A 26,048-nucleotide genomic window follows, 5' to 3' on the forward strand; every position below is an offset into this window, starting at 1 on the left:
AAATTCAAGGAATACAATCCGAACCTTAGCTAGTACAATGATAATTTTTTCTATCAAAACTCAAAAGAACAAACAATATAAGAGAATTCTTGAAGAATTTATTATTTCTTCAATATATAACCACATGAATTCTCAATTATTTTTGCATCATATTTGATTCGGGGTGCTCAACCGGTCATGCCGATTGATATTTATTTTAGTAAATTTCTAGTTTACTTTTGTATGCAATTTCATCATCACGCTCATATTTTGCTGTGGAAGCAGGAAAAAAAGACAAATAATTTTTTATATAAATATTTATAACCCGCTCCGATTGTAGTAGCATAAAGATTTAAAATCTTTTCATAATATATAGTCTCACTATAATAATTTTTCTTGTAAACTTTTTGAACTTAAAAAGTTTTTTTTTGAGACTTACTACAATTTCAATATTATGAACAAATTTTCACTCCTCTGGATAATAACATTTTAGCTCTTATGGAGCTCTTAATTAATTTTATGTACTACCACATAATGCATAACACCATTCAAATGGTGAACATCTCCTTCAAGGAGAAAATCATATCATTATTGTTACGACCAAAATTATTGCAAGCAAAACACCTTTCTTGCTTTACCTCTGCTTTTAATATATATATGTTTAATGAGATCTGATAAAATATTTTCAAGGTATCATTTGGCACACAATCAATAACAAATTAATATTCATTCTGAACATAATCTTTATAGGCAATAACTACTTTTTCTTTTGCCTTTGATAGTTCATGGTAAGACATGCTACAATATGTGATCAATGATCATTGATGTCAAAATAAAATATCTTAGTTATTAAACTCTTAATAATATCAGCTTTATCACGCATAAAACTATATACTGTAATTTTATTTGTTTAATAATTCAGTTAAGTATTGATGCCAATAAATTATGTGATAGTACAGAATTATATTATTGAGTCATGTCACCAAGAAAGTGAGATTATTATTCATGATGTAACTATCATATCAGCCTATGTTAAAAAAAAATGCAGCTCGATGCACTAAAACTTTCGCTATGCACAATGTTCGGGGAAGGGTCCGACCACAAGGGTCTATTGTACGCAGTCTTATCTTGCATTTCTGCCAGAGACTGTTTTCAAGGCTTCAACCCGTGACCCCCTGGTCACATGACAACAACTTTATCAGTTACTCCAAGACATATCAGCTTATATTGAAGAGGCTAAAATATAGCTCAAAATTTAAAAATTAGAATTTCATGTTATAACGTATTATAAAATTAAAATAAAATTAAAATCAAATGAAAAGAGAAAGGAAGTGGAAAACATAAAGTAGTAGTAGTAATAAGAATAGTAACACTTTTTAGTGTGTACTTCATATATATTTGTAGTGTTTTTTATAGACACAAAAGAATTCTCCTGTCGTTTCATATTAGTTGTCATATATATTAAAAATAGTTATCTCAAAATATTTATCAATTTAAATAATCAAGAGAGAATTAATTATATTTTTCTAATTTTACCCTTGTTATTAATTATTTTAAAATTAAGAGATACATAAATAAATAAAAATTAAAAAATTAATTAGTCAAATAATGCTCTCAATTAATATTTTCTTCAAAATTGTACAAAATATTATCATTTTTGTGTCTGTCGCTATTGTTCTATTCTCGCTCAATTGCCTATCCTTCGTGACCTCCTGATGGAGGAAAGACTGATATCATAATTAATAATTAAATCTAAAATCTCCGACAAAACATGTGCGATCGAACAATTATATGATGAGAGAGTGGGACGAACCTTTGCTCTTAAGTAACATATTACTTGGCCAGGAGAAATTGCTACAGTAGATGGCCCACCTGGGCATCCACTTGACTACATTATTTATAACGCTATGTATTTTTGCTTTTCCTTTTCCAGCAAATATTCTCTGTACTAAACAAATAATAAAAAGCAAATAGGTATTGTGTTGTGACCTAGGACACTGTATTGTGTTTGTTAATTTAAATATTATATATTATATGATTAAAATTTATTATTACGTAATGAAAAAAAAATCTTATTTTATATAACAATTGATTAAATGGGATCGTATTATTTTTTTCCTCATTTAGTCTTTATTTATTATTAATTTATAATCATGTTTTATCTCTTTACTTCATTATTTATGGTAACTCTACATTATGTAAGCAAAATTTTCAATAAGCGTGATCGATATTTACAGAAAAAAGGTAATAAAATTAATTATTAAATTTATAATTAAAATATATCATTCAAACCTCCGACCTCTTAGGTCAAAACTAGACGTTGATCGACAAGTGAGGCTTGCTCAGTTGGTTAAGCACCTCCACCCACGATCGGTAGGTCCTAGGTTTGAGTCACACTGGAGGGGAAGTGTGAAAACACTATTAATCCTCCAAAAGAGGGGTAAAAAAAAAAAAAAAACTAGACGTTGATCCACATTGTCAAGTAATGTTATTTCATTTATTATATCACTTTATGCATAGTATGGTATACTTAGTAAAAGATTTCCACGAATTGATATTGCTTGACACTTCTTACTCAACATGAATTTAATTCCGAACTCTATTATGTATCAAATTGAATTTAATTTCGAACTCTATTATGTATCAGATTATAATTTATGAAGCTTTACTGCTTTTGATACATCTTCTGTATGTATCAGATTCTCATGTATCAAATATTTTAATGCGTCTGATACATCGTACTTATGTATAAAGTTCAAGTTGTATTTAATCATTTTTCATGTCAATGCAGGGAATAAAGTACGTCATCAAGAAGATCCCGTCTCACCCCTTGATGTATCAGATACATAATTTATGTATCAGCAAAATTGAAAAAAAAAAAAAATCGACTTTTTATTTGAGTTGATGCTCTGTTTTTTTCATTCAAGACGATGTTCTGTTTTTTGGCTTGAATCTTCATTAACATAACCGTTGCTTTTTTTAACAAATTAATCTCATTAATTAGATCAGTAATTCATTTAAAGAACCAATCATACCTTATATTAAGATACTATCCATAAATAGTTGATGTGCATTAACTATTCTACAGCTAAAGTTAATGTATCAGATACATAACTTATGTATCAGCAAAACTGGAAAAAAAATTGAAATCGACTTTGGTTTGAATTGATGTTTTTTTTTCCATTCGAGACGATACTCTGTTTTTTGGCTTGAATCTTCATGAACATAATCGTTGCTTTTTTTAATAAATTAATCTCATTAATTAGATCAGTAGATCATTTAAAGAACCAATCATACTTTATATTAAGATACTATCCATAAAGAGCTAATATGCATTAACTATTCTACAGTTAAAGATGATGTATCAGATACATAACTAATGTATCAGCAAAACTGGAAAAAAAATTAAAATCGACTTTGATTTGAATTGATGCTCTGTTTTTTTGCTTGAATCTTCATGTACACAACCGTTGTTTTTTTTAACCAATTAATCCCATTAATTAGATTAGTAATTGATTTAAAGAACCAATCATACCTTATATTAAGATACTATCCATAAATAGATGATCTGCATTAACTATTCTACAACTAAAATTGATGTATCATATACATAACTAATGTATCAGCAAAACTAGAAAAAAGGGGAAATCGGATAATTTTGGTACGATAAAGAATGTATAGTAATTAGACTTTTTCATTATGGGATTTAGGTAAAGTTTACTTATATTTATCCAAATAATATAAGAAACCTTCCAAATTCAAAAAAATAAAATAAAATAAATAAAAGATGGGAGCATCCTTCTCGCGTGTAAATCCTTAACCAGGACAGTGTGAAGCTTACTGAAGAAGCAAAACCATAAAAGATGGGAGCATCCTTCTCGCGTGTAAATCCTTAACCAGGACAGTGTGAAGCTTACTGAAGAAGCAAAACCATAAAAAATTCAAACAGTTCACTGTCCACTCACTCTTCTTTACACCCTTTTGTTCTGATTTCTTGCATTTGTGTCCACCTTGTGTCTTTGATCAATCAGTTACAGAAAGGTTAGTGGAGTTCTCTAAGTTTTTCATTCTTCTCAATTGGGTTTCTTAAAGTTTGTGTCTCGTTGAAGTTCTTGATCCAAATTTGCATCCATGGTTGATTTGCTTTACTGTGTGGTTTATACTGTTTTTCCATTTTTCTCAATTGGGTTTCTGACAGTTTGTATCTTGTTGAAGTTCTTGATCCAAATCTGCATCCATGGTTAATTTGCTTTACTGTGTGGTTTATACTGTTTTTCCATTTTTCTCAATTGGGTTTCTGACAGTTTGTATCTTGTTGAAGTTCTTGATCCAAATCTGCATCCATGGTTAATTTGCTTTACTGTGTGGTTTATACTGTTTTTCCATTTTTCTCAATTGGGTTTCTGACAGTTTGTATCTTGTTGAAGTTCTTGATCCAAATTTGCATCCATGGTTAATTTGCTTTACTGTGTGGTTTATACTGTTTTTCCATTTTTCTCAATTGGGTTTCTGACAGTTTGTATCTTGTTGAAGTTCTTGATCCAAATTTGCATCCATGGTTGATTTGCTTTACTGTGTGGTTTATACTATTTTTCCATTTTTCTCAATTGGGTTTCTTAAAGTTTGTATCTTGTTGAAGTTCTTGATCCAAATTTGCATCCATGGTTGATTTGCTTTACTGTGTGGTTTATACTGTTTTTCCATTTTTCTCAATTGGGTTTCTGACAGTTTGTATCTTGTTGAAGTTCTTGATCCAAATTTGCATCCATGGTTGATTTGCTTTACTGTGTGGTTTATACTGTTTTTTCATTTTTCTCAATTGGGTTTCTTAAAGTTTGTATCTTGTTGAAGTTCTTGATCCAAATCTGCATCCATGGTTGATTTGCTTTACTGCATTTCTTATATGATTTTTCCATTTTTCTCACTTGGGTTTCTTAAAGTTCGTATCTTGTTGAAGTCTTGATCCAAAGTTGCATCCATGGTTGATTTGATTTACTGTGTGGTTTATAGTGTTTTTCCATTTTTATCAATTGGGTTTCTTAAAGTCTGTATCTTTTTGAAGTTCCTGATCCAAATTTGCATCTATGCTTGATTTGCTTTACTGCATTGTTTTTTCCCATTTATCTCAATTGGATTTCTTAAAATTTTGTATCTTATTGAAGTTCTTGATCCTAATTTGCATCTATGGTTGATTTGCTTTACTGCATTGTTTATATGGGTTTTTTTTTCCATTTTTCTCAATTGGGTTTCTTCAATTTTGTATCTTGTTGAAATTCTTGATCCTAATTTGCATCTTTGGTTGATTTGCTTTACTGCATTGTTTATATGTATTTTCCTTCAATTATAGAAAGTTTGGTTCTCTTTCTATGTATTTTCCTCGATTTGGTTTCTAAAAGGGTGAAGTTTTGAACCGAAATTTGCATCAATTGATCATTTGCTTAACTTATGTTTTGTTGTTGATGCAGTATTCTCTTTTTCCTTAGTTACAGAAAGTGGGGTTCGCTAGTTATGCAAATTTTCTCAATTGAGTTTTTTACATTTTTTATTGAGCTGAGGGTTTATCGGAAACCTCCTCTCTACCTCCAAGGTAGGGGTAAGGTCTGCATACACTCAACCCTCCCTAGACCCCACTTGTGGGATTACACTGGGTATGTTGTTGTTGTTGTTGTTGAGTTTCTTACATTTTGTTCTTGCTACCCTGTTTTATAGTTGTTTTTGTTGAGCTGAGGGTCTATCCGAAACAGACTATCTACCCCTACAAAAGTAGGCGGTAAGGTCTGCGTACATCAATTGGTCATTTGTCCTTAATCAAGGGAAAAGGGGTGATTTTGGGAAAAGAATTAGGCATAATTTTGTTTGATCAGCTATTTTTCAGTCGCTGATTGGGATGTATCTTCTGGAGGAGTAGAGAGCTGGTGCTAGAACACAATTACTAATAGAACACAAAAAATCTTTCTTTTTTCGAAATGGATAGTATATTTCTTTGTACTTGCTTCACTTCATGTTATGGAATGATACTGCAAATAAAGTTGTGTGTTTATATAGGTTTTTCTTCTTCAGAGAATATCAAATTTAGGCTAAGAGTTCCTTACTGAGATTGCTTGTCTAGTTATATGCTATTGCTAGCTGAATGTCTTAATTTCACAGAGCTAGATAAATGGTATTGAAAGGTTAGTTGTTAGATGTTTTCACATATCTGATAAACAGATGCAGAATAGGAGTCATGAAAAAACATGATTAATACCTAAAGATAGAAATACTGATCTACAGATGTCTGTTTTTCAAATTCTCAACTGGGAAATAAGTGGATCTATTAGCTCATGTTGTCCTCTTGATCATTGTCTTTCACAGTGTCTCATCACCATCTGGTTACTAAAATGCAGTGCACATATATATTATCTTCTTGTTCTTGATTGGTTAGTTTATTTAATATTTGTTCTGCACTTGGAAGGTAGAAATGCTTAAGGATGTTTCATGAAGGTTATCTACGTGGTCTAAATGAATGATCAACTGGTATGATTGTGAACTATGATTTCCAGCTCTTGGATGGCTTTTCTTAACAACGTGCTCTATCCGTATTCTGTGAATAGTTAAATATTTTGTTGCCTCATACATTGCCCATCTTATAAGATTTGTTCTGTTGATTCGTTTTATTCACAATTTTTTGTCGTGTAACAGGTGAACTTGGAGGCTGTGTGAATAAGTGAGTCCAAAAGTGTGTGTGACTCCTTCAAGAAAAAGATGGGATCAGAGGGTTCTGAAAGGAATCTCGTAGTGACTCAAATTAGTGTTGGTGGGTTCAACAATGATGTCAACGCGAAAATGCTTTCAGAATATCTGGAAGAACAAGTTGGACAAGTGTGGAGGTGTAGATTAAAGACTTCATCCACTCCTCCTGACTCTTACCCAACTTATGATATTGATGTAGAGAGGGTGCGAAGAATGAACAATTACGAAAAAGTGGAACCTCATGCTTTTGTTCATTTTGCATCTTCAGAGTCGGCACAGTATGCAATTGCTGCTGCTAGGCGTGATGAACTCTTATTAGAAGAAAAGTCTTTGAAGGTTAGTTTGGGTCCTGAGAATCCCTTTAATATGAATCAGAGGAGAAGAACTTTCATGCCTTATAAGTTTTCGGATATTAATGTAGAAATTGGAGTACTGGTTAGTAATGATGACTTTGTGGTTGGTTGGAGGGGACCTCATACTGGTGTTAACTTTCTTGTGGACCCATTCAATGACACATGCAAAATACTTTTCACAAGGGATACTGTTTTCTGTTTCAAGGGTGAAGGAAGATATGCCGTTGTAAAATGCAACTTCAAGATTGAGTTTTTGCTGAGGGAAATCAATGAGATAAAGGAATGCAAAGACTTCGCGTCTTTGGTATTATTGTTGCAGATGGCTTCAACTCCTTTGGTTTTCTATAGAACTGCTGATGATGATATTGAAGAATCAGTTGCTTTTGACTTATTAGACGATGATGATCAATGGATCCGAACCACAGACATTACATGTAGTGGTGCCATTGGTAGGCTTAATACCTACCGTATTTCAATTCGACCTCGCAATGGTCCTACTTTTAGGAAGGCCATGAACTATTTCAGAGAAAGTAGGGTGCCCATGGTAGAACAGTGTAACGGGCAGAGTCTCCGGGTGAGAGATGAGCCTGATTTTGGGGTGTCCGTGTCAGAACCATTCTTTTGCTTTCAAAACCATGAAGGAATAAGCTTTAAGGTCTTGTTTCTGGTAAATGCTGTTTTGCACAAAGGCATAATTAATCAGCATCAGATGACTACTGAGTTCTTTTCTTTGCTTAGAGAGCATCAGGAGGGGGTTAATTTAGCTGCACTGAAGCACATCTTTTCCTACAAAAGGCCTGTCAATGATGCTATTCAGAAGTTAGCACGCGTCCAGAAATGGCTATCTAATAATCCTAACCTTCTCGAGAGAACTGGACAGTTGGATGATGTTGTAGAGGTTAGAAGGTTGGTTATTACCCCAACCAAAGCATACTGTCTTCCGCCAACTGTGGAGCTATCCAATAGAGTCCTCAGGAAGTATAAACATGTTTCAGATCGATTTTTGCGAGTTACTTTCATGGATGAGGGCATGCGTAACTTGAATAGGAATGTTCTGACATACTATGCAGCTACTATTGTAAGAGAAATTACATCAAATTCTAATCCCCAGAGAACTGCAATCTTCCAAAGGGTGAAAAGGATTCTGAGTAAAGGATTTCATCTGTGTGGTCGAAGGTACTCCTTTTTGGCGTTCTCAGCTAACCAGCTGAGGGATCGTTCTGCCTGGTTTTTTGCTGAAGCCCCGAAAATTAGGGTGCCCAGCATCTTAAACTGGATGGGTAAGTTCAGTGACAGGAATGTTGCAAAATGTGCTGCTAGGATGGGACAGTGCTTTTCATCAACCTATGCAACAGTGGAAGTCCTTCAAAGCGAGGTTAACTCCGAGCTTCCAGATATAAAAAGAAATGAGTATGTTTTCTCTGATGGAATCGGCATGATGTCAGCAGATTTATGTATAGAAGTTGCAGAGAAGTTGCAATTAAGTGTCAATCCTCCTTGTGCTTATCAGATAAGGTATGCTGGTTATAAAGGTGTTGTCGCATGTTGGCCGGCAAAGAATGATGGTAGCCGCCTTTCTCTGAGAACTAGTATGAAGAAATTTGACTCAAATCACACTATCCTTGAAATCTGCTCTTGGACGAGATTACAGCCTGGTTTTCTGAATCGGCAAATAATAACCTTGCTCTCGTCCTTGGAAGTTAAAGATGAAATATTTTGGGAAATGCAGAAAGAAATGTTATCAAGGTTGGATAAGATACTTGTGGATTCAGACGTGGCTTTTGATATAATTACAGCTTCATGTGCTGAGGCAGGAAATACAGCGGCTATAATGTTGAGTGCGGGCTTTAAACCTCAAAGTGAGCCTCATTTGAGGGGGATGTTGGCTAGCATTAGAGCTGCTCAACTTGGTGATCTCAGGAATAAGGCAAGGATATTTGTTCCTTCAGGAAGGTGGTTGATGGGCTGTTTCGATGAATTAGGTGAACTTGAGCAAGGCCAATGCTTTATTCAAGTGTCAAGCCCTTCTTTGGAGACCTGTTTTGTTAAGCACGGTCCAAAGTTTTCTGATATCAAGAAAAATCTTCAAGTAATAAAGGGCCTTGTTGTAATTGCAAAGAACCCGTGTCTGCATCCCGGGGATGTGAGGATTCTGGAGGCTGTAGATGTTCCTGGTTTACACCATCTCTATGATTGTCTGGTCTTCCCTCAGAAAGGGTATAGGCCACATTCAAATGAAGCATCAGGGAGTGACCTTGACGGTGATCTCTACTTCGTGACTTGGGATGAAAATCTCATCCCACCCAGTAAGAAAAGCTGGACGCCAATGGACTATGCACCTGCAGAAGCTAAACAGTTGGGTCGTCAAGTTCAGCATACGGTAACTACCCAACTAAAATGATATTTATTGCAGCTTTGATTCATATCTTCCTATATTTGGTTAGCTTTTCCAGATCTGTACAAGTTTGTTTTACGCCATAATGTTCACTTAGTTAGAATTCTGATGAAATAAGTACAAGTCTTCTTGAAAAGATAGCATTACTTGTTCTTTAGCTAATTATCTTTTAATAGCTGTTTTGAGTTTTGTTGCATCAGTAAGATATACTTGTCTTGTATTATGCATCCCAAGTTGACGCTTCTCTGATTATGTAATTTCCTTTGCATTCGATCATATTTAGTTGTAATTGAAGAGGGAGGCTCTTTTTTTGTAGGCACACTCACTAGAATAAAAAGAAAAAGCTAAAGACACTTGCAATAGATCTTGTGTTCTTCATGGTTCACAATATTTGTGATCATTTATGGTATATGAGTATATTCAACAGATTTTGCACTTGATTAGGAATTTAAGTCTTATTTATGGCACTTGTTATTTGTTGCATCTTTCAACTGGTTGCGTAATATTCTTTTGTATTTCATTTTTCCAGTGTGCTGTTTATTTTTTCAGTTTTTAACTATCTTCTTTTTTTACAGGACATAATAGAATTCTTCTCAAAGAACATGGTCCAAGAGAGTCTAGGAGAAATCTGCAACGGACATGTGGTTCATGCTGACCTCAGTGAATTTGGAGCTTTGGATGAAAAGTGCCTTAAATTGGCAGAGCTTGCTGCTCTAGCTGTTGATTTCCCCAAAACTGGAAAACTTGTCACCATGCCATATGACCTCAAACCAAAAATGTATCCCGACTTCATGGGGAAAGAGGAATTTCAATCATACAAGTCAGAGAAAATTTTGGGCAAATTATATAGGCAAGTGATAGATGCATATGATGCAGAGGATGGAGAATCTTCTGGACTTGAGTATGTCCCTAAAGACATCCCATATGACACTAATCTTGAGATTCCGGGAGACGAAGATTTCATAGGTGATGCATGGAAACACAAATGTTCTTATGATCGTCAGTTGAATGGGCTTTTAGGACAATACAAAGTTAACGGGGAGGAAGAGGTGGTTACTGGACATATATGGTCCATGCCAAAGTACAGTGCTAAGAAGCAAGGGGAATTAAAAGAGAGGCTGAAGCATGCGTATAATACGTTGAGGAAGGAGTTCAGGAATGTTTTTGAGCAGATGGAGCCTGATTTTGAGCTGCTTCCCGTTGATGAGAAGAATGGTATGTATGAAAGAAAGGCATCTGCGTGGTATCAGGTCACTTACCATCCTCATTGGGTGACTAGATCACTGAAGTTGCAATTGCCAGATGCTGTTTCAAATAGTGTTATGTTAAGTTTTGCGTGGATTGCAGCAGATTACCTTGCTCGAATTAAAATTAGACAAAGGGGAATGCAAAATTCTGACTCTACCAAGCCTATCAATTCCCTTGGAAGGTATCTTGTTAACAAGATATAACAACCACAGCTGTCATGCGGCTAAACGCAAATATATTTGGCTGTAAGGCCACTCTGCCATTATCAATACCTGGTTTGATGTCCTTTTGAACCTCCTAAATCCTCCTATTGGATTGTTTCCTTGTATTGATCAGTTATTATATGAACCACGAGGTTGCCTGCTGATCGATTAACACTTTTCTCTTTTCATCATTGCTGTATTCTGGTTTGTGCCATGTGGCGTTTGCTTGCTCCTAGTTTGTATCTGTTGTTGCTGTATTAGAGAACGTTATGGTTACTCTCGAACTGCTTATGCTTTCTCTTACTTTTCTCGTGGCATTCACTAATCTGGTCTACTGGTGACCAGAATTGTGCAAGTGGTGAAGTTGAACTTAGCAATGCCACACAGGTATATGAACATTTTTCAGTTCAAGATAACAACATACCCAGTGTAATTCCATAAGTGGGGTCTGAGGAGGATAGGATGTATACAGACCTTACCCTACCTTGGGAGGTAGAGAGGCTGTTTCCTTCGAGATACTTTCACTGTCATTCATGATGAACGGTGTCCTGTTTTGGGACGATACAGTAAGTGGATCTGCATCGATCTAGCTCTAGTCTTAGCTGCAGTTATGCTCTCACTCATTAGTTTGGGTACTATATACAGGAAATGGACATCAATTTTTGTGTTTATATATAACGCCCTTGCGTTTATTTTCTTAATTTCGTGTGACTAAACAGTGTTGTTACTTTTTAGGGACAAGATTCTGTTTCTCGTATAAGGTACTTATGTTTAAAGCTATGTTGCTCAGACTTTCTAAAAGTGTTGCCGCATTTGTGTCAGATTTTTTGAAATATACACTACATTTGAAAAGTTCGACACGAATCCGTTGACATTTTCAAATAGTTTGAGCAACATAGATTTAAAGTAATTCTGCAGATGATGATACAAATCTCTGAAAAATTATGCTGCATCTCATAAAATGGAACAAAAGGAATATTTGTAGGGAAAGAAGTAAAGTTGATGTGAATGATAAATTACATTTTCAGGTGAAACCAGCAAACGGTTGTGCGATAGATGGTAAAGTTATTTTATATCCTTAACCAGAAGTTGTGTTCAGTCTTTGAAAATAGAATTTCATTCAGTAAGGTGCGCTTTAGCTCATAGAGAGACTTTCCGATGCGAATTCGAATTACTAGTGTACAATCATTGTTTTAGTTGAATTGAATTTTTGCATATAATTTTTTTGTTTCAATTAACGTGACCCTATTTGATTAGGCATGAAGATTAAGAAAAAAATGAACGGAACAAATGATCGTACAAATATCTCTTTTATGTATAAAATAAATTTTAAAAATTATTAAGGTAATGTTAGATTAGTTTGATTTCGGGTTGACTTTATATACTTTAAACTGAACTAATTCAAGTATAGTCGGATTTTTCTTTCCAATACCAAACCAAACTACTAGTCCAGTTTTTTTTTGGTTTTCGATTCGGTTTTGTACACCCCAATTTTGTGGAATAGAAATATTATTTTCGATAGACCCTCGTCTCAAAAGAAAAATATCTAACACACGTGAATACATGATGGTAAGAAAAGAGAATAGTGATGCAAAAATTAAAATCATGCAAACAATCAGATTGAATGATAAATATTGTAAGTTAATTAAAATCGAGCCAAATATAGGTGAAAAATTAGAATTAATTACAAGCCTCCTACTCTCTTCGTTCCTATTTACTTGTTAAATAATTTCTAATTTGATTTTTTTTTTACTTGTCAATTTTGACAAATCAAGAAAGGACATTTTTTTTTTATTGTATCCTCAATTTATTAACATTAAGTTAATGTTTTTGAAAAATGTAGTGAGTAAGTATGTTTAAAACTCTATCAATTATTAGGGGTAAAATGGTAAACTGACTATACCAATCATTGATTTCTTAATAAGTGTGCCAAGTTAAAATTTGACAAATAAAAAAGAACGAAGGGAGTATAAATTTTATAAGGTAAGTGGACAACATTAATTTACTTGTGATTGATAATTACCAATTGTTTTTATCCACAAATCATAAACCCCTTTTGCTTCTTTTTTTCCTCCCAAATGTTGTAGCCATTATTAAAAAAATCTTTTGTTTCTTTTTCCCTCTGATTTTTTTCTTTTTTTTTTGCTTTCCTTTCATCCAGAAGAAGAATATTTGCATGGATTTGAAAAGGGTCTATTTGATGATAGTTTTTTAACATAAGGTAATATGACATTCTCCACTTTATATATATATATATTGGAAATTTTCTCTTGATTTTCTTTATAACACATTTGTTTCTTGTTTTGAAGTTGGATTTAAAATTATTCAAAGATGTTGGATCTCTCTGTTATTACTTATGAGATTAAGCATTGCCTTTTATATACTTTTTTTCACCTTTATGGACTCGATGAAAACTTTCTCATTAATGTTGCTTTCTTGATTTCTGTTCATCGTATGTTTATTTCTTTATTTCTTTATATTTGAATCTCCTAATTGAAAATCCTGGCCGCCACCTTTTTTGATTGGATTATTGAAACAAGTGACCAAGTTATATGTGTATGCAAATCCCATTTTCTAATTTTTATGTATAAAGCCAATGTTGCAAAGATTGAAACTTAACAGGGATCAATTAAAGATTTTATCAGCGGTGGACTGAGGATTTTCACTAAGTGAATTCAAAATCTAAGGAAGTAAATATACGAAGAAGTCAAGTGGATTCAATATCAACTATATATACTAAAAAAATAATTTTTTGATCTTGTATAATAAATCTTTCGATGAAGGGGGCTCAAATGAACCCTATTCGAAGCCCTTCTGGTACCCTAGCTCCGCCCGTGGGATATTGAACTAGATTCTTAAGAAAACAAATGATTGAAACTTAATATTTGAGAAGTTCAGAAAGATTACAATCATATGCATAGGAATATTTGACATGAGCCGAGGGTCAATTGGAACGATCTCTCTATCTCCCAAGGTAGAAGTATGGTCTGCGTACACACTATACCCAGGCCTCACTTGTGGGATTATATTTATGATCATGAGTTTCAAATGTATGAATTAACTTATATTCCGTCTCGTACTTTGCTAGAAATTGTTGATTTATAATGTACATTACCTTGATTGCAGTTTGATTTTGGTACTTAAAATCATGTTCTTTTGAGCTGTCATGGCGAATGGCGATGTTGAAGAACCTCTACTACGAGGCAATGTAAATTCATCGATTCGATTTAGTGATATAAACTCATTTAAGCGAAGGCGATCTCAATCTAGCAACACTTGTACTATTAGTACTCATACACAGACAAATAATGAGGAATCCCTTCATTACCCTGAGTTCATTTCAACAAAGAGTTTTAGACTCAGAGATGTACTCTTGTTCTTGGCTATCTATATAGGAGTCGGAGCGATTTGCTTCTTCATCATAAACGATCAAATCGAGGGCAAAAAGACAAATGGGATTCTTGATGCAATATACTTGTGTATTGTTACAATGACTACTGTTGGATATGGTGATCTTGTTCCAAAAAGCATCTTAGCTAAGCTTCTCGCGTGTGTTTTTGTGTTCACCGGTATGGCTCTTGTTGGATTTGTTCTGAGTAAAGCAGCAGATAGTTTTCTTGAGAGGCAACAAATCCTGTTTCTCAAAGCCATAAAAATGAGGAAAGATTGTACTAGTTCAACAGAGGTTTTGAAAGAGGTAGAAACGAACATCGAAAAGTACAAGTTTTTAAGTACTTTGGCACTTCTTGTTGTACATACTATGCTTGGAACAATTTTTCTATGCCAAGTTGAGGATTTGAGTTTGTTTGATGCTTTTTATTGTGTTTGTGCTACTATTACTACTTTGGGGTATGGAGATAAGAGTTTTTCAACGAAATGGGGGCGCCTTTTTGCTTCTTTTTGGATATTGATGAGCACAATTTGTTTGGGACAGTTATTTTACTCCCTTGCTGAGTTATATACAGAACAAAGGCGAAAATCTATGTTCAGATGGGCTCTAACTCGCGAATTGACAAATTCAGACCTCCAGGCTGCTGATCTTGATCATGACAGTGAAGTGAGGTAAGTTGTTAATCAAAGTTTATATTTCGCGTGCAACAGACTTAGTGAAAGAAAAAGCACAACGGAAGAGAACGATCTATGTATGTGATAATAATTAATTGGGAATATGTTTTAGTCATGTTAGTACATTTACGAAGGGAAGCCTTGGTGCAACAGAAACATGGTTGTCGTGTGACCATGAAGTTCAAGCTGCGAAAACAACCTCTTGGAAAACTGCAAGGTAAGGTTGCATACATAAGACCTAATGTGGTCCTGCCCTTCATCAGACCCTAGACATAGAGGGAGCTTAGTGCACCGGGCTATCTTTTTAGTACGTTTCTTTTGCGTCTCTTAGCCTTATGCCAGTACAAAGATACATAGAACTTCTAGTAAACTAAAACCTTTTCTTTATTTGATATAATATTGGCTGCAAATGAGTTTAAATAGAGAAACATGGTTAATGAGGATTAATTCATATAGCCGACATCAACTTGTTTAGAACTGAGACATAGTTGATGTTTTTATTTCGCGTTCAAGTTTTTGTGCTACATTCTAATTAACACGTTCATTTTTCTTCATCCAGCGCTGCAGAATTCATCGTCTATAAACTTAAAGAGTTGGGGAAGATAACTGAGGAAGACATCTCTATAGTCATGGAGAGTTTCAAATTGCTTGATGTTGATCATTCAGGCACATTGACTGAAAATGATATTGCACTTTTGCAATCGTCGTCTCGATCCAAAAGCTGATAAACACCCCTCTAAACATATTATGTTTTGTTCATAGATAATAGAACTATGGAAAATGCAAAGAAAATTTTGCGAACTTTCAATCCTATGCACTTGGTGTTTGGAAAAAAGGATCATAGATACAGTCAAGATTCAACAACTTGTCACAATTTTGAACCATTGGGAGAGTGTAACTTAATCCATGATTTAAACAGATTGAGACATGATTAGTGAGAATTCATATAGCCGACACAAACTTGTTTAAAATTTAGGCATAGTTATCGTTGTTTTTTCATGTCGTCTATAAACTAATTTTCTTCAAGAATGTAAGTTTAAGGCATGTAAAATTTGAACAAATTGAGACATGTTACATTTCCAATATCACCTTAGTAGCTCTTTAAACATGACAAGAATGTACATTTATCAATCATTCACCATAAACTTGCCACCAGAAGTAGAGGCAGATCCAGAATTTTAAGAAAATGCCACTTACTAATTTCTTGAATAAACTATTTATACATTTTAAGTAGATTTATTTACATAAATACAGAGTTTTGACCAAAGCTACTAGATTCTGTCGATCCCTGGTCGTTGCGCGAACGAATATTAGAACTCTTCAAGTTGCTGGTGTTGGTGCCCTGCAAGAAAATCAAGTACTGATCCTTCACTTTCTTTTACGTTGGAGAATTCAACAGCCAATGGTGGTACATTGTTGAAGGCAAGAATTGTGACCAAAAGTATAGTTGTTGAGAGGAAAAGAGGCCAGAAATAAGTAAGAATATTAGGTGCCAACACAAAGAAAAAAGTTATGAAAATTGATAAAGAAATTAATGTGACAATGTGATTCTTGTAGTGCAAAATCTTGGCAAAGATTTCCATATTGGGGTTCATTTTTAGAGATTTAATCAAACACAATGTGTTATGAAAGAACAGAGGTTTTTGTCTTTGTGCTAAAGATTCTTTGTCCAAAGTGACAAGATTTTGTGTTGTGTCCAAATTGTCTCACAAGCAATTCTAATCTTTGATGCCTTTGCATTTAGTTTTCATTTAAATGGATTGTGCATTTTTGTGTTTAATTGTCTTTAGATTTCTTCATGTTGAGGGATATCCTAAGATTAAAAAAATTGTGAGAATGGGAAACCTCTTAAACTAGGTTTGTGCTTACCATGCAAAAGTTATTGTTGATAGTAAGAGTGTAACTTTAATTTTTAACTAAGCATTCCAAGTAAATGTGATCATGATTTCGACTCCGCCACTCTAGTCCCCTCGTGGGCTTTGTCATAGGCACGATGTTGGCATTAGCCTACAATCTTCCTCTTAACACCTACCTGGTGCAGCATGTCGCTCTAGGGAATCAAACCCTTACATTGGTTCTGATACCATTTGTTAGGATCAAGTGTTTATTATTGTGTCAAAAATTATAGCTGATAGCAAAGGTGCAATTTTATTTCTTAACTATGTCTACCAAATAAGCGTCATCATCGAGGAGTGTAATAATACAATAGGAGTGATAATTTAGGAAGAAACAAAGGAAACAATGGATAGTGGAGGTATCAAACTCGCAAAAAAATAATAGTTTTGGTGTGTGTTTTGACATTAACTCCAAAAAATATTGATGAAGGAAAAAATAAATAAAGTAGAGAATAAAGGGAAAAATAGATGGAGAATAAAATAAAATGATAATGAAGAAAGAGAGTGATAGCTACATCTGCAAAATTAAGTTTTAATTTGGAGGTTTTGGTGAGATATTTTAAGCATACATACACATCATTACCTACCCTTAATGTTGTATTAGTCCATTGATAAAGATTTAACCCTTTGACACAATGTCATTAGTGGATATATTCAATTTCATTAATTATCAACAAAAACATCATTAAAATAAATTAATAAATACCCGTGTTGTTAATGGTTTGTAAATTGTAACATGTCAAATATGATAATAGATTAATACCTAAATCAAAAAACCGAACCGAAATAAAATCAATCGAATTTGCAAAATCGAACTGAACCGGAGTTGTTTTAGTTCGGTTTCAATTGCCATTATAATCAAATAAAAAATTGGAAAATCGAACCGAATTATATTTCCTCATTAATCAGTTATAATATTTTTTTATCCATTTCTAAATTGGAAAATAATTTTTTTTAACTTCTCATTTTGCCTTTAAAGACGAGTTTTAATAGTTACACGAAGGTTGTGACATGCATGTTAAAGACTAGAAGTTTCAAAAGTTTTATATGATTAGATTTGTCTTGTAATATGTTAAAAGATCAAAGTTTCAAAAAAGAAAAACACGATCCAAGCCAATAACACTTATTGTTCGTAGTGGCCCAATAGACCTTACGAATTTGTTTCTTGGGTCCAAGATATCATGTGCACCCCTTATATAAATACTTGTCAACCTAAAAGTTTATTAGTCCTCGTCAGTCCGTCCTCCGTCATAGAAAGTTCTTTCTTAATTAATTTGTTCTTATCCATATAAGAAGTTTGATTTATATGTCAACGGAGAATAATTAATATAATGGACTCCTAATTAAGCAAGAATAAAAGTACTTAAGGCATCAATAATGGAGTGATATATACGTAAATATTAAAAAAAACAAAAAGAGAAAAAGAAGGAAGAAATTATTAGAACAAATTCCTTATCATAATTTACCTACTTAAAGCTAAGTATTAAAAGATATTATTAAATAAAAATTAAAGACACTTTACAACTGGGAATTTCATTACATAAATGTAGAAAAGAAACCCCACTAATTTGATCATATCACTTTTAGAACAATAAAATATTGTGATTTCATTAAGTAATTAATGTAGAAAAGAAAACTAATTTGCCAATCCGGACATGTTTGAATATTTATTATCTTATTGCTCTTTTTCCTCATCATTTTAAGTATTTGAATCAATAATTGTTTTGAACATTAGGATCACATTATTATTTTTAGGTAAACATATATATGCTTAGAAGCGGAATTAAAATTTGAAATTTATGAATTATATATTTGTTATTAAATTCATATTCAGTTTTTAGTTATCGAGTTCACAATTAAATATTTAATAGATTTCCTAATGCAAATATATAAAAGGTCTAAGCAAGAACTATTAGATTCGTCTAAACCCGAACTTAATATTGTAGTTCCGCCCCTATCTTCTGCATAGTCTTTTATCACCTAACTATAAATAATTTGGTGTACACTTTAATCTAAGTTATTACTTATAAACCATAATAAAATATATTTATTCGATGTAAATATTAGGTCCACGTAAATTTTAAGATTTTTTTGTGTTGTACTCTTTGTTTCCTTTTCAAATTATTGTGGTATACGTTATTTGAGTTGAGCATCTTTCGAAAACAACCACTCTAGAAAGGGATAAGATGTATATACACTCTATCTTTTGTAGACTTTACCAATGAAATTAGTGTGCATACATATGTTATTGTTGTACTTATTATTATTTTTTGCCTCACCAAAACATTTGATCATGTACAACTTGAATAATTCCATTTGCCAAGTGTCATCCAACTATCAAAAGCTTTATATATAATATCAACTAGAGAAATATTAGTAAATGGTTAAAAAAAATTCTTTGCTCTTATCTTCAATTATATTTAGTCATTCATACTTAAAAGCAACAAAGTTTGTTTATGTACTTTAAAGCAAACTCAGTTTAAATCCCCTTTTTCAATTATTTGTCATCATCATCTCATTTTCTTTGAATTTTATCAAGGATTTCAAGATTTTAAGGAGTGTTTAACGCTCAAGCAATTTAATTTCTTCTTAATCTAAAGTGGAAGGAGCTTTCCATCAATATTTAGAGATTATGTTTGGAAAATATCACATCCATCCCTAAGTAAATTCTCTTAGCTAATTAAATTAGAGTTATACATCTTTATCTCTTTTCCTATTCCGTAATACTACAGGTAATACTACGGTGGAATGAATAAGATTCCTTTATCTTTTCCTATTCCGTAATACTACAGGTAATACTACGGTGGTATGAATAAGATTCATTTATCTTTAACCAGAGATTTTAAGTTCGACCTTCGAAAATAAAAAAATTTCGATAAGAAGCAACGGCCCCTACTTGACACAGATTAGTCTGACCAGACGACGCGTGGGTTCCGAGTACCAGATGATGGATACGAGCCTTGGAAATGAAGACATGTCTTGTTGGAGAGTTTTTAATTTCCCCCTTAAATATAGCTTAAGCGGTACGAATATGAATTAATCGAGTGACTATGTTCGAGTCCTTGGCATGAAGAAATTTATGATAGAGAATGTTTCCTCTTTTAACGAGTCCTACAATGTGCAAATTTAATTTAGTCAGACCTATAGATTTCAAGTATTAGATGGTGGATTTAAGCTATGCAAATGAAGACATAATTAGTAAGGAGTGTTTTCCACTTAAATGAACTCTTTGTAGTACGAACCAGAATTAGTTGGACCCGTGAGTTTCAAACACCAGATGATTAACCCTCCGAAAAATAATAAGAATCTCTTTTCCTATAAGAAAAGAAGGGGGCAAAGTAGAAAAAGAAAAGAGCTTTATTTTATTTTATTTTAATAAAATGAAACTTGATTACCTAACACCCCTTTTCTGCTTAAGGAAAGCTTCAAAAGGCAAAGTCCAGATAAGTGTAGGACAACTTAGCCTTTATTCCCTAGCATTTTGTCTTGTTTAATTTAAAATTCTCAATTTTTTAAATTATAATATTTCTTGTCCTCCATTTTTTTAATTGTTTCTTTTTTTAATTTTGTTCCACTAAAGACAAAGTTCAAGAATATGTTACAGCTAATAATATATTGAGATATTGTTCCATATAATCATTACTATCTTTTTCAAAGTTGAGTAGTTAAACTGGGAAAAAGAATGTACAATTGAAATATTATATAGTAGACTTTCACCCCAAAAAAAAGGATTAAAAAAATACTTTTAATATAATTAAGTTGGTTTTGATTTGTTATTTTCTAAGGTTTGCTTAACAAGAAGGGAAGTTCATTCACTTAATTCAACTCAATTTTTTTCTTTATATAAGTAAATGGACACTTCAAATATAGCTACAATTACTAAGTCCTATAAGCATCTTATTTCTTTCTTAGTAGCTTTTAGTTGCAAGTTATAGAAACACAAGAAATGTCAGGCTTTTATGAAGTTTGTGGTGAGGAACTTTTTAATGTTCATCCTGATCCTGTTATCTTGGAACTCAATAATTTGCAGAACCAACTCAAAGGTTAAAAACTACTTTTAGTTTTTCACTTTATGTTGTGTTTATTGATTGTAATGTTAAGCTAGATGGTGTATTATATATATTCCTATTGCCATGACAGTTTTGTGTATTTATCCTGGTGTACTAAAGCTTCCTCTAGGCGAGGATCGGGGAAGGGTTGACCACATTAGGTCTCATGTATACAACCTTATTTTGCATTTTTAACAAGCGGTTGTTTCTGCGGCTTGAACCCATGACCTCCTGATCACATAGCGGTAACTTTTACTCTTGCTTCAAGGCTCCCCTTCATGCTTTATATGAAGGGAGCAACCGTATATGATTAGAAGGTCATGGGGTTCAAGCCGCGAAAACAACATTCATCAAAAATGCATGGTAAGGCCTGCTTACATAGACATCTTTAAGGTCTGGCCCTTCCGCGACCTCATGCATAGCGGGAGCTTAGTGGACTGAGCTGCCCCTTTTTTTTGTCTTTTCTCAATATCCAACATGTTTAATTGATGATTTTTTTTTATTATTATTATTACTTTCATAGTTGGATTGATTTGGACATACGATCAATAACAATAGTTGCTAGAGGAGTTAACAAGTTTCTGTGTGTTTGGTGCTACTACTCTGCCAAAGATGTTTTAGGACAAGCATTACATCATCCTTTTTACCAAAAGATTTCAAATTTAGTAGCTCTGTTGTTCGGACTTTCCAAAAATGTTGTCGTATCTATGTCAGATCCTCAAAAAATGCACTACTTTTGAAGAATCTGACATGTACCTGGTGTTAATTTTGAAGAGTTCGAGCAACATAGGTTGGTGTCACATTCAGTCAGCAGAAAAAACAATTGAAAATTTAACAATTTAAGAATTGAGTATATTTTTAAGTTTGTTCTGATTCTTTCTGTCTAGCTTGTCTTAAAATAGGCCAAGTAATAATATGCTGATAAAATAACAACAGTTTGTACTGCAATGAGGAGAAAATTCAGGTAGTCCTTGCTAGGCTAACACCGAAATGATCTTAACGATTAGGCATGATGATGATATGACCTGAGATTCATATAACAGACCTCAACTTGTTTGGGACTGAGGTGTAGTTGTTGTTGATTAGGTAACCTTGCACTTTCGTATAATCATCAGATAGTTTTTTTTTGGCTTAAAGACTAGCTAAAGTCCTGATTTCGGGCTGTAGTATATCAATTTTTTTGTAACTAGCTTTTCTGAAGCTTCGACGTATATATGTGCATGCCTGTAAAATGCTACGTATGGATATAAGAGTGGAATCTAGCTATTGATTTTCAATTCTTGATGTTAATTTCATCAGAGAAGGATCGAGAACTTGGAGTAGCGTTAAGTGAAATTAAGGCTCTGAAAGCAACTGAAGTCCTCAAAGACAAGGCTCTTGAAGAGGTATTAGTCTCTATTAGATTTGTTATTTGGCATACATTTGACTATGATATCATATTGATGATGCAATTCCTATTTTTCACAGCTCGGAAATGAATTTCAAAGATTGGAGGAAAAGCTGAAAATTGGTGAAAATGTTCTTGAACAAAAGGTATGTCATTGTATCGTTCGTGTAAAAGGTAATGCTATTCAAAAGCAACCACTTCTTTAAGCAAATAGGGCGCGTAAACTTATTGGCTATGACTTCAAAATGCAGAATCTTGATATGAAAAGACTCGTTAACGAGAAGAAAGAAGCACTGGCTGCACAATATGCTGCTGAAGCAACTCTTAGAAGAGTATACGCAGATCAGAAAGACGATGATGCTCCTCCTCTCGAGTCCATTATTGCTCCCCTCGAGGCAGAGATTAAGATGTACAAGAATGAGGTACTTTAAAATGATAAAACTCATTCCAAGTGCTTTGGCAAGCATTAACTTGTTTTCTTTGGCAAATTCTTTAGATTGCAGCATTACAGGAGGATACAAGGTCATTGGAAAGACACACGAGGTCTAAAGAAGTCGCGTTGCTTGAAGCAGAACGGATTCTAAAAAGTTCTTTAGAAAGAGCATTAATAGTAGAGGAGATTCAAAATCAGAACTTTGAGCTTAGAAGACAGATTGAAATCTTCCAGGTAGGAGTTTTAAGCGGAAAATTACACTGTATATACAAGATCAAAATTATTTTTATCTATATATAGCAGATGTTGGACCTCTTCAGCTTTTTTCGTATGTTTACTTCTTTACATCCTGAATCCCTTTAGTGAAAATTCTGGCTACGTCATTCCTCTCAATGCAGGAGGAAAACAAAATACTTGATAAGACGAATCGTCAAAAGATTCTTGAGGTGGAAAAGCTTAGCGAAACTATTATAGAACTTGAGGAGGCAATTCTTGCTGGAGGAGCAGCAGCTAATACACTTCGTGACTACAAACGAAGAATATCTGAATTACAAGTAAAGAAACATCTAGACACGTATTTAATAATGCTATTAGACGTACGAATATGTTATATGCAGATCACAAGGCCTGAATTTTTCATAATCTTGTAGGAGGAAAAGAGGACATTGGAAAGGGAACTATCAAGAGTTAAGGTTTCAGCAAACCGAGTAGCAACTGTCGTGGCAAACGAGTGGAAAAATGAAAATGACAAAGTTATGCCTGTAAAACAATGGCTAGAAGAAAGAAGGCTGTTGCAGGTCACTACTATAGCAAAATATTGCGTGACTTAAGGAGCCGTTTGGACATAGACCAATTTTTCAAGCAAAATGAATGTCCAAACAGAACTTTACTCTTTTTTTTCCAAATTTCAACCAAGTCTATGTCCAAACGCCTACTAAATAAGTATTTATTATAACTTATCAGTTAGACTTATTGGAATACTTTAAAACTATATGTTATAGGCAGAGATGCAGCGATTGAGAGACAAATTAAGCATATCAGAGCGAACAGCCAAGGCAGAAGCACAACTCAAGGTGAGCTTTTCAATTCTCATACACTACGCGATTCTTGAAACTAACTTAATGTGTTTTCTGCTCATCCGGTAAATTTTTTTGCGATAGGATAAGCTAAAACTCAGGCTCAAAACACTCGAAGAAGGTTTGAGGCATGTGTTCAATCCTAATGGATCCACAAAACCTCAAAAGACTAAACACTATCTTGGAAATAGCTTGGTAAAAAAGAGTTTATGGACTTCTCGAAATAAGAATGTTGGAAGCATTGGAAAGGAAAATGAAGAAATGAAGGAGAACTCTATTGTGGATAGAAACAGTAATGAAATCACAGACGCACATAAGATGAAGAACCAAGGAGGTGATCAGGATGAAAATAAGACTAATGGATGCAGCCAGAGCGATAACGATGATATAGTATCAGGTTTTTTGTATGACAAGCTACAAAAAGAAGTTATTTGTTTGAGGAAATTTTGTGAGACAAAAGAATCTGCTTTGAATACTAAAGATGAAGAAATTAAGGTGAAGTATTACCATAAAACAAAAGTCCTTACACACGTTTATCGTCTTCTTTTTATAATTTTTTTCAATCTGTTTGATGTTTACAGACGCTAACAAAGAAGATTGAGACGTTGTCGAAAGCTATAGAAGTTGAAGCAAGAAAACGAAAAGTGAAGCAACAAGGTCAGTTTAATGTTGCTCAAATCCTCCAAAAATACCACCCGATGTGTCTGAGATCCTCCAAACGTTTTGCATATTTGGAAGATCTGACAAGGGCTCGGCAACATTTTTGAAGGATCCGAGCAACATAGCTTTTTTGTACACTATCATTATACCATACTAATTTTGAAGATGGTCTATATTTGAATTAGGGTCATGAGAACATCTTGAAGATTCATGTAAAAAAAAAGGGGCAGCATGGTGCACTAAGCTCCAGCTATGCGTGGGGCTGAGTGAATCCTGTAATGGAAGACAAAGTGGAGCTACTTTCTTGGTTTTCATCAGTCTGATTCTTGCATTTCTTGTATATATACAAAGAGTAAATAGTGACTGATCAAAGGAATAAAGATTCAATTTATTTGTTATGTGTAAAGTGAGTGATTAATTATTTTGTCACAATTGGAGTGTAATTCTTTTGTTTATGGATTTATGCTTCTCATTTGTATAGTTATTCTCTGCTTTAGATTCAGATGAATAAGAATAATTGAAAGTTTGATTTATATTTTTTGTGTCAAGGAATAGAACTGTTAGTATTAACACTGTATAAATGTGCATCCCCAACGCCTCAGTGTATGATGTGTGGACAATATAATATGTAGAAAATCAAGAATTTGGATAGATTCAGCTCTTATACCATTAGTTGAGTGACTATATAAGAAAATCGATCCACAATTAATGTTAAAATTGGGAAGCAGGGTTGAGTTTTGTACTTATAACTATATAGTAGGAAAAAATGAAAAGAAAATCTGAAATTTCTTCTCTATACAATTATGTCATTGTATTAAACACTCCTGATAGACATCTTAACTTGACCTTAATTGACAACTAAACACTCCCACTTTTAGAATGCACATCTGGGCACTTCAACGAGTCTCCACAAGCTGAAGTAACATACAAATTTTGAAGGTGTCTAGATGATCATTTTGTTAGTTGGCACATAAAGAGAGGCGTATTTACATAGGAGTGTTCCATTTATGGATTTCTCAGCTCTCATCTTCTTTTTATAACAACTCTTCACGTCAAACTAATGAATTTAGAAATATAAGGGTTGACCACGGTCAAATATGTGTCTAGACAACCCCGGATCAGAGTTTTGAACATTCCAACAGGTTGGTATCACCAAGGTAAGTGATGAGATGGATCAAATCCCTCCACTTTGACCAAAGCTCTCCCGTATTTGAGCCCTGAAAATGATGAAATTTCTAGCATGATTGAAATTAGATCAGTTGAGCTAGTGCATTTCAGATACTAGTAGATGATCAAGCAAACAAAAAAAAACTTTACAACTCGGAAATATTTGGGACTGAGGTGTAATTGTTGTTGCTACAACTCCGGAATAGTAGCTAAACAAGGTTTCCATCTTTTACAACCTTCTCTTACTCTTAAAAATTGATCAATTGGGATTTGTCCACATTGGAGCTCTTTAACATTATTCACAAGCACTTCCAATTGTTGCTTTGATAGCACAATTTTGATTCTTTGACTCTTGCAATTATCATTCTTGTCATTAGATAAACATCTAGGTGAATGACATTGTTGAACT

At 33.6% G+C, this 26,048-nt stretch overlaps 3 protein-coding genes across 4 annotated transcripts; all 3 read left to right on the forward strand.

The window, feature by feature from the left end:
* The first annotated feature begins 3,763 nt into the window (after positions 1-3,763).
* On the forward strand, positions 3,764-11,608 carry LOC129870062 (RNA-dependent RNA polymerase 6-like). 2 transcript variants are annotated; one of them, XM_055944643.1, is made up of 3 exons: positions 3,764-4,020; positions 6,658-9,441; positions 10,032-11,608. In XM_055944643.1, the coding sequence occupies exons 2-3, from the start codon at positions 6,721-6,723 to the stop codon at positions 10,905-10,907; spliced, it is 3,597 nt and encodes a 1,198-aa protein (XP_055800618.1). In that variant the 5' UTR covers positions 3,764-4,020; positions 6,658-6,720; the 3' UTR covers positions 10,908-11,608. The 2 variants fall into 2 exon arrangements, with proteins under 2 accessions (XP_055800618.1, XP_055800619.1); XM_055944644.1 differs by lacking the exon at positions 3,764-4,020 and adding an exon at positions 6,474-6,492.
* A 1,462-nt stretch (positions 11,609-13,070) lies between these two features.
* Positions 13,071-16,216, forward strand: LOC129870945 (two-pore potassium channel 1-like). Its single transcript, XM_055945814.1, has 3 exons — positions 13,071-13,128; positions 14,034-14,969; positions 15,532-16,216. The coding sequence occupies exons 2-3, from the start codon at positions 14,074-14,076 to the stop codon at positions 15,695-15,697; spliced, it is 1,062 nt and encodes a 353-aa protein (XP_055801789.1). The 5' UTR covers positions 13,071-13,128; positions 14,034-14,073; the 3' UTR covers positions 15,698-16,216.
* A 4,509-nt stretch (positions 16,217-20,725) lies between these two features.
* LOC129870636 (microtubule-associated protein 70-5-like) lies at positions 20,726-24,930 on the forward strand. The gene is made up of 11 exons (XM_055945463.1): positions 20,726-20,910; positions 22,216-22,301; positions 22,384-22,449; positions 22,555-22,725; positions 22,800-22,970; positions 23,135-23,290; positions 23,387-23,533; positions 23,738-23,809; positions 23,897-24,307; positions 24,394-24,469; positions 24,658-24,930. Exons 1-11 carry the CDS (start codon positions 20,814-20,816, stop codon positions 24,663-24,665), a joined length of 1,461 nt encoding a protein of 486 aa, XP_055801438.1. The 5' UTR covers positions 20,726-20,813; the 3' UTR covers positions 24,666-24,930.
* The last annotated feature ends 1,118 nt before the right edge of the window (positions 24,931-26,048 follow it).

This window comes from Solanum dulcamara, chromosome 10, assembly GCF_947179165.1.
Source record: "Solanum dulcamara chromosome 10, daSolDulc1.2, whole genome shotgun sequence".
Lineage (NCBI taxonomy): Eukaryota > Viridiplantae > Streptophyta > Magnoliopsida > Solanales > Solanaceae > Solanum > Solanum dulcamara.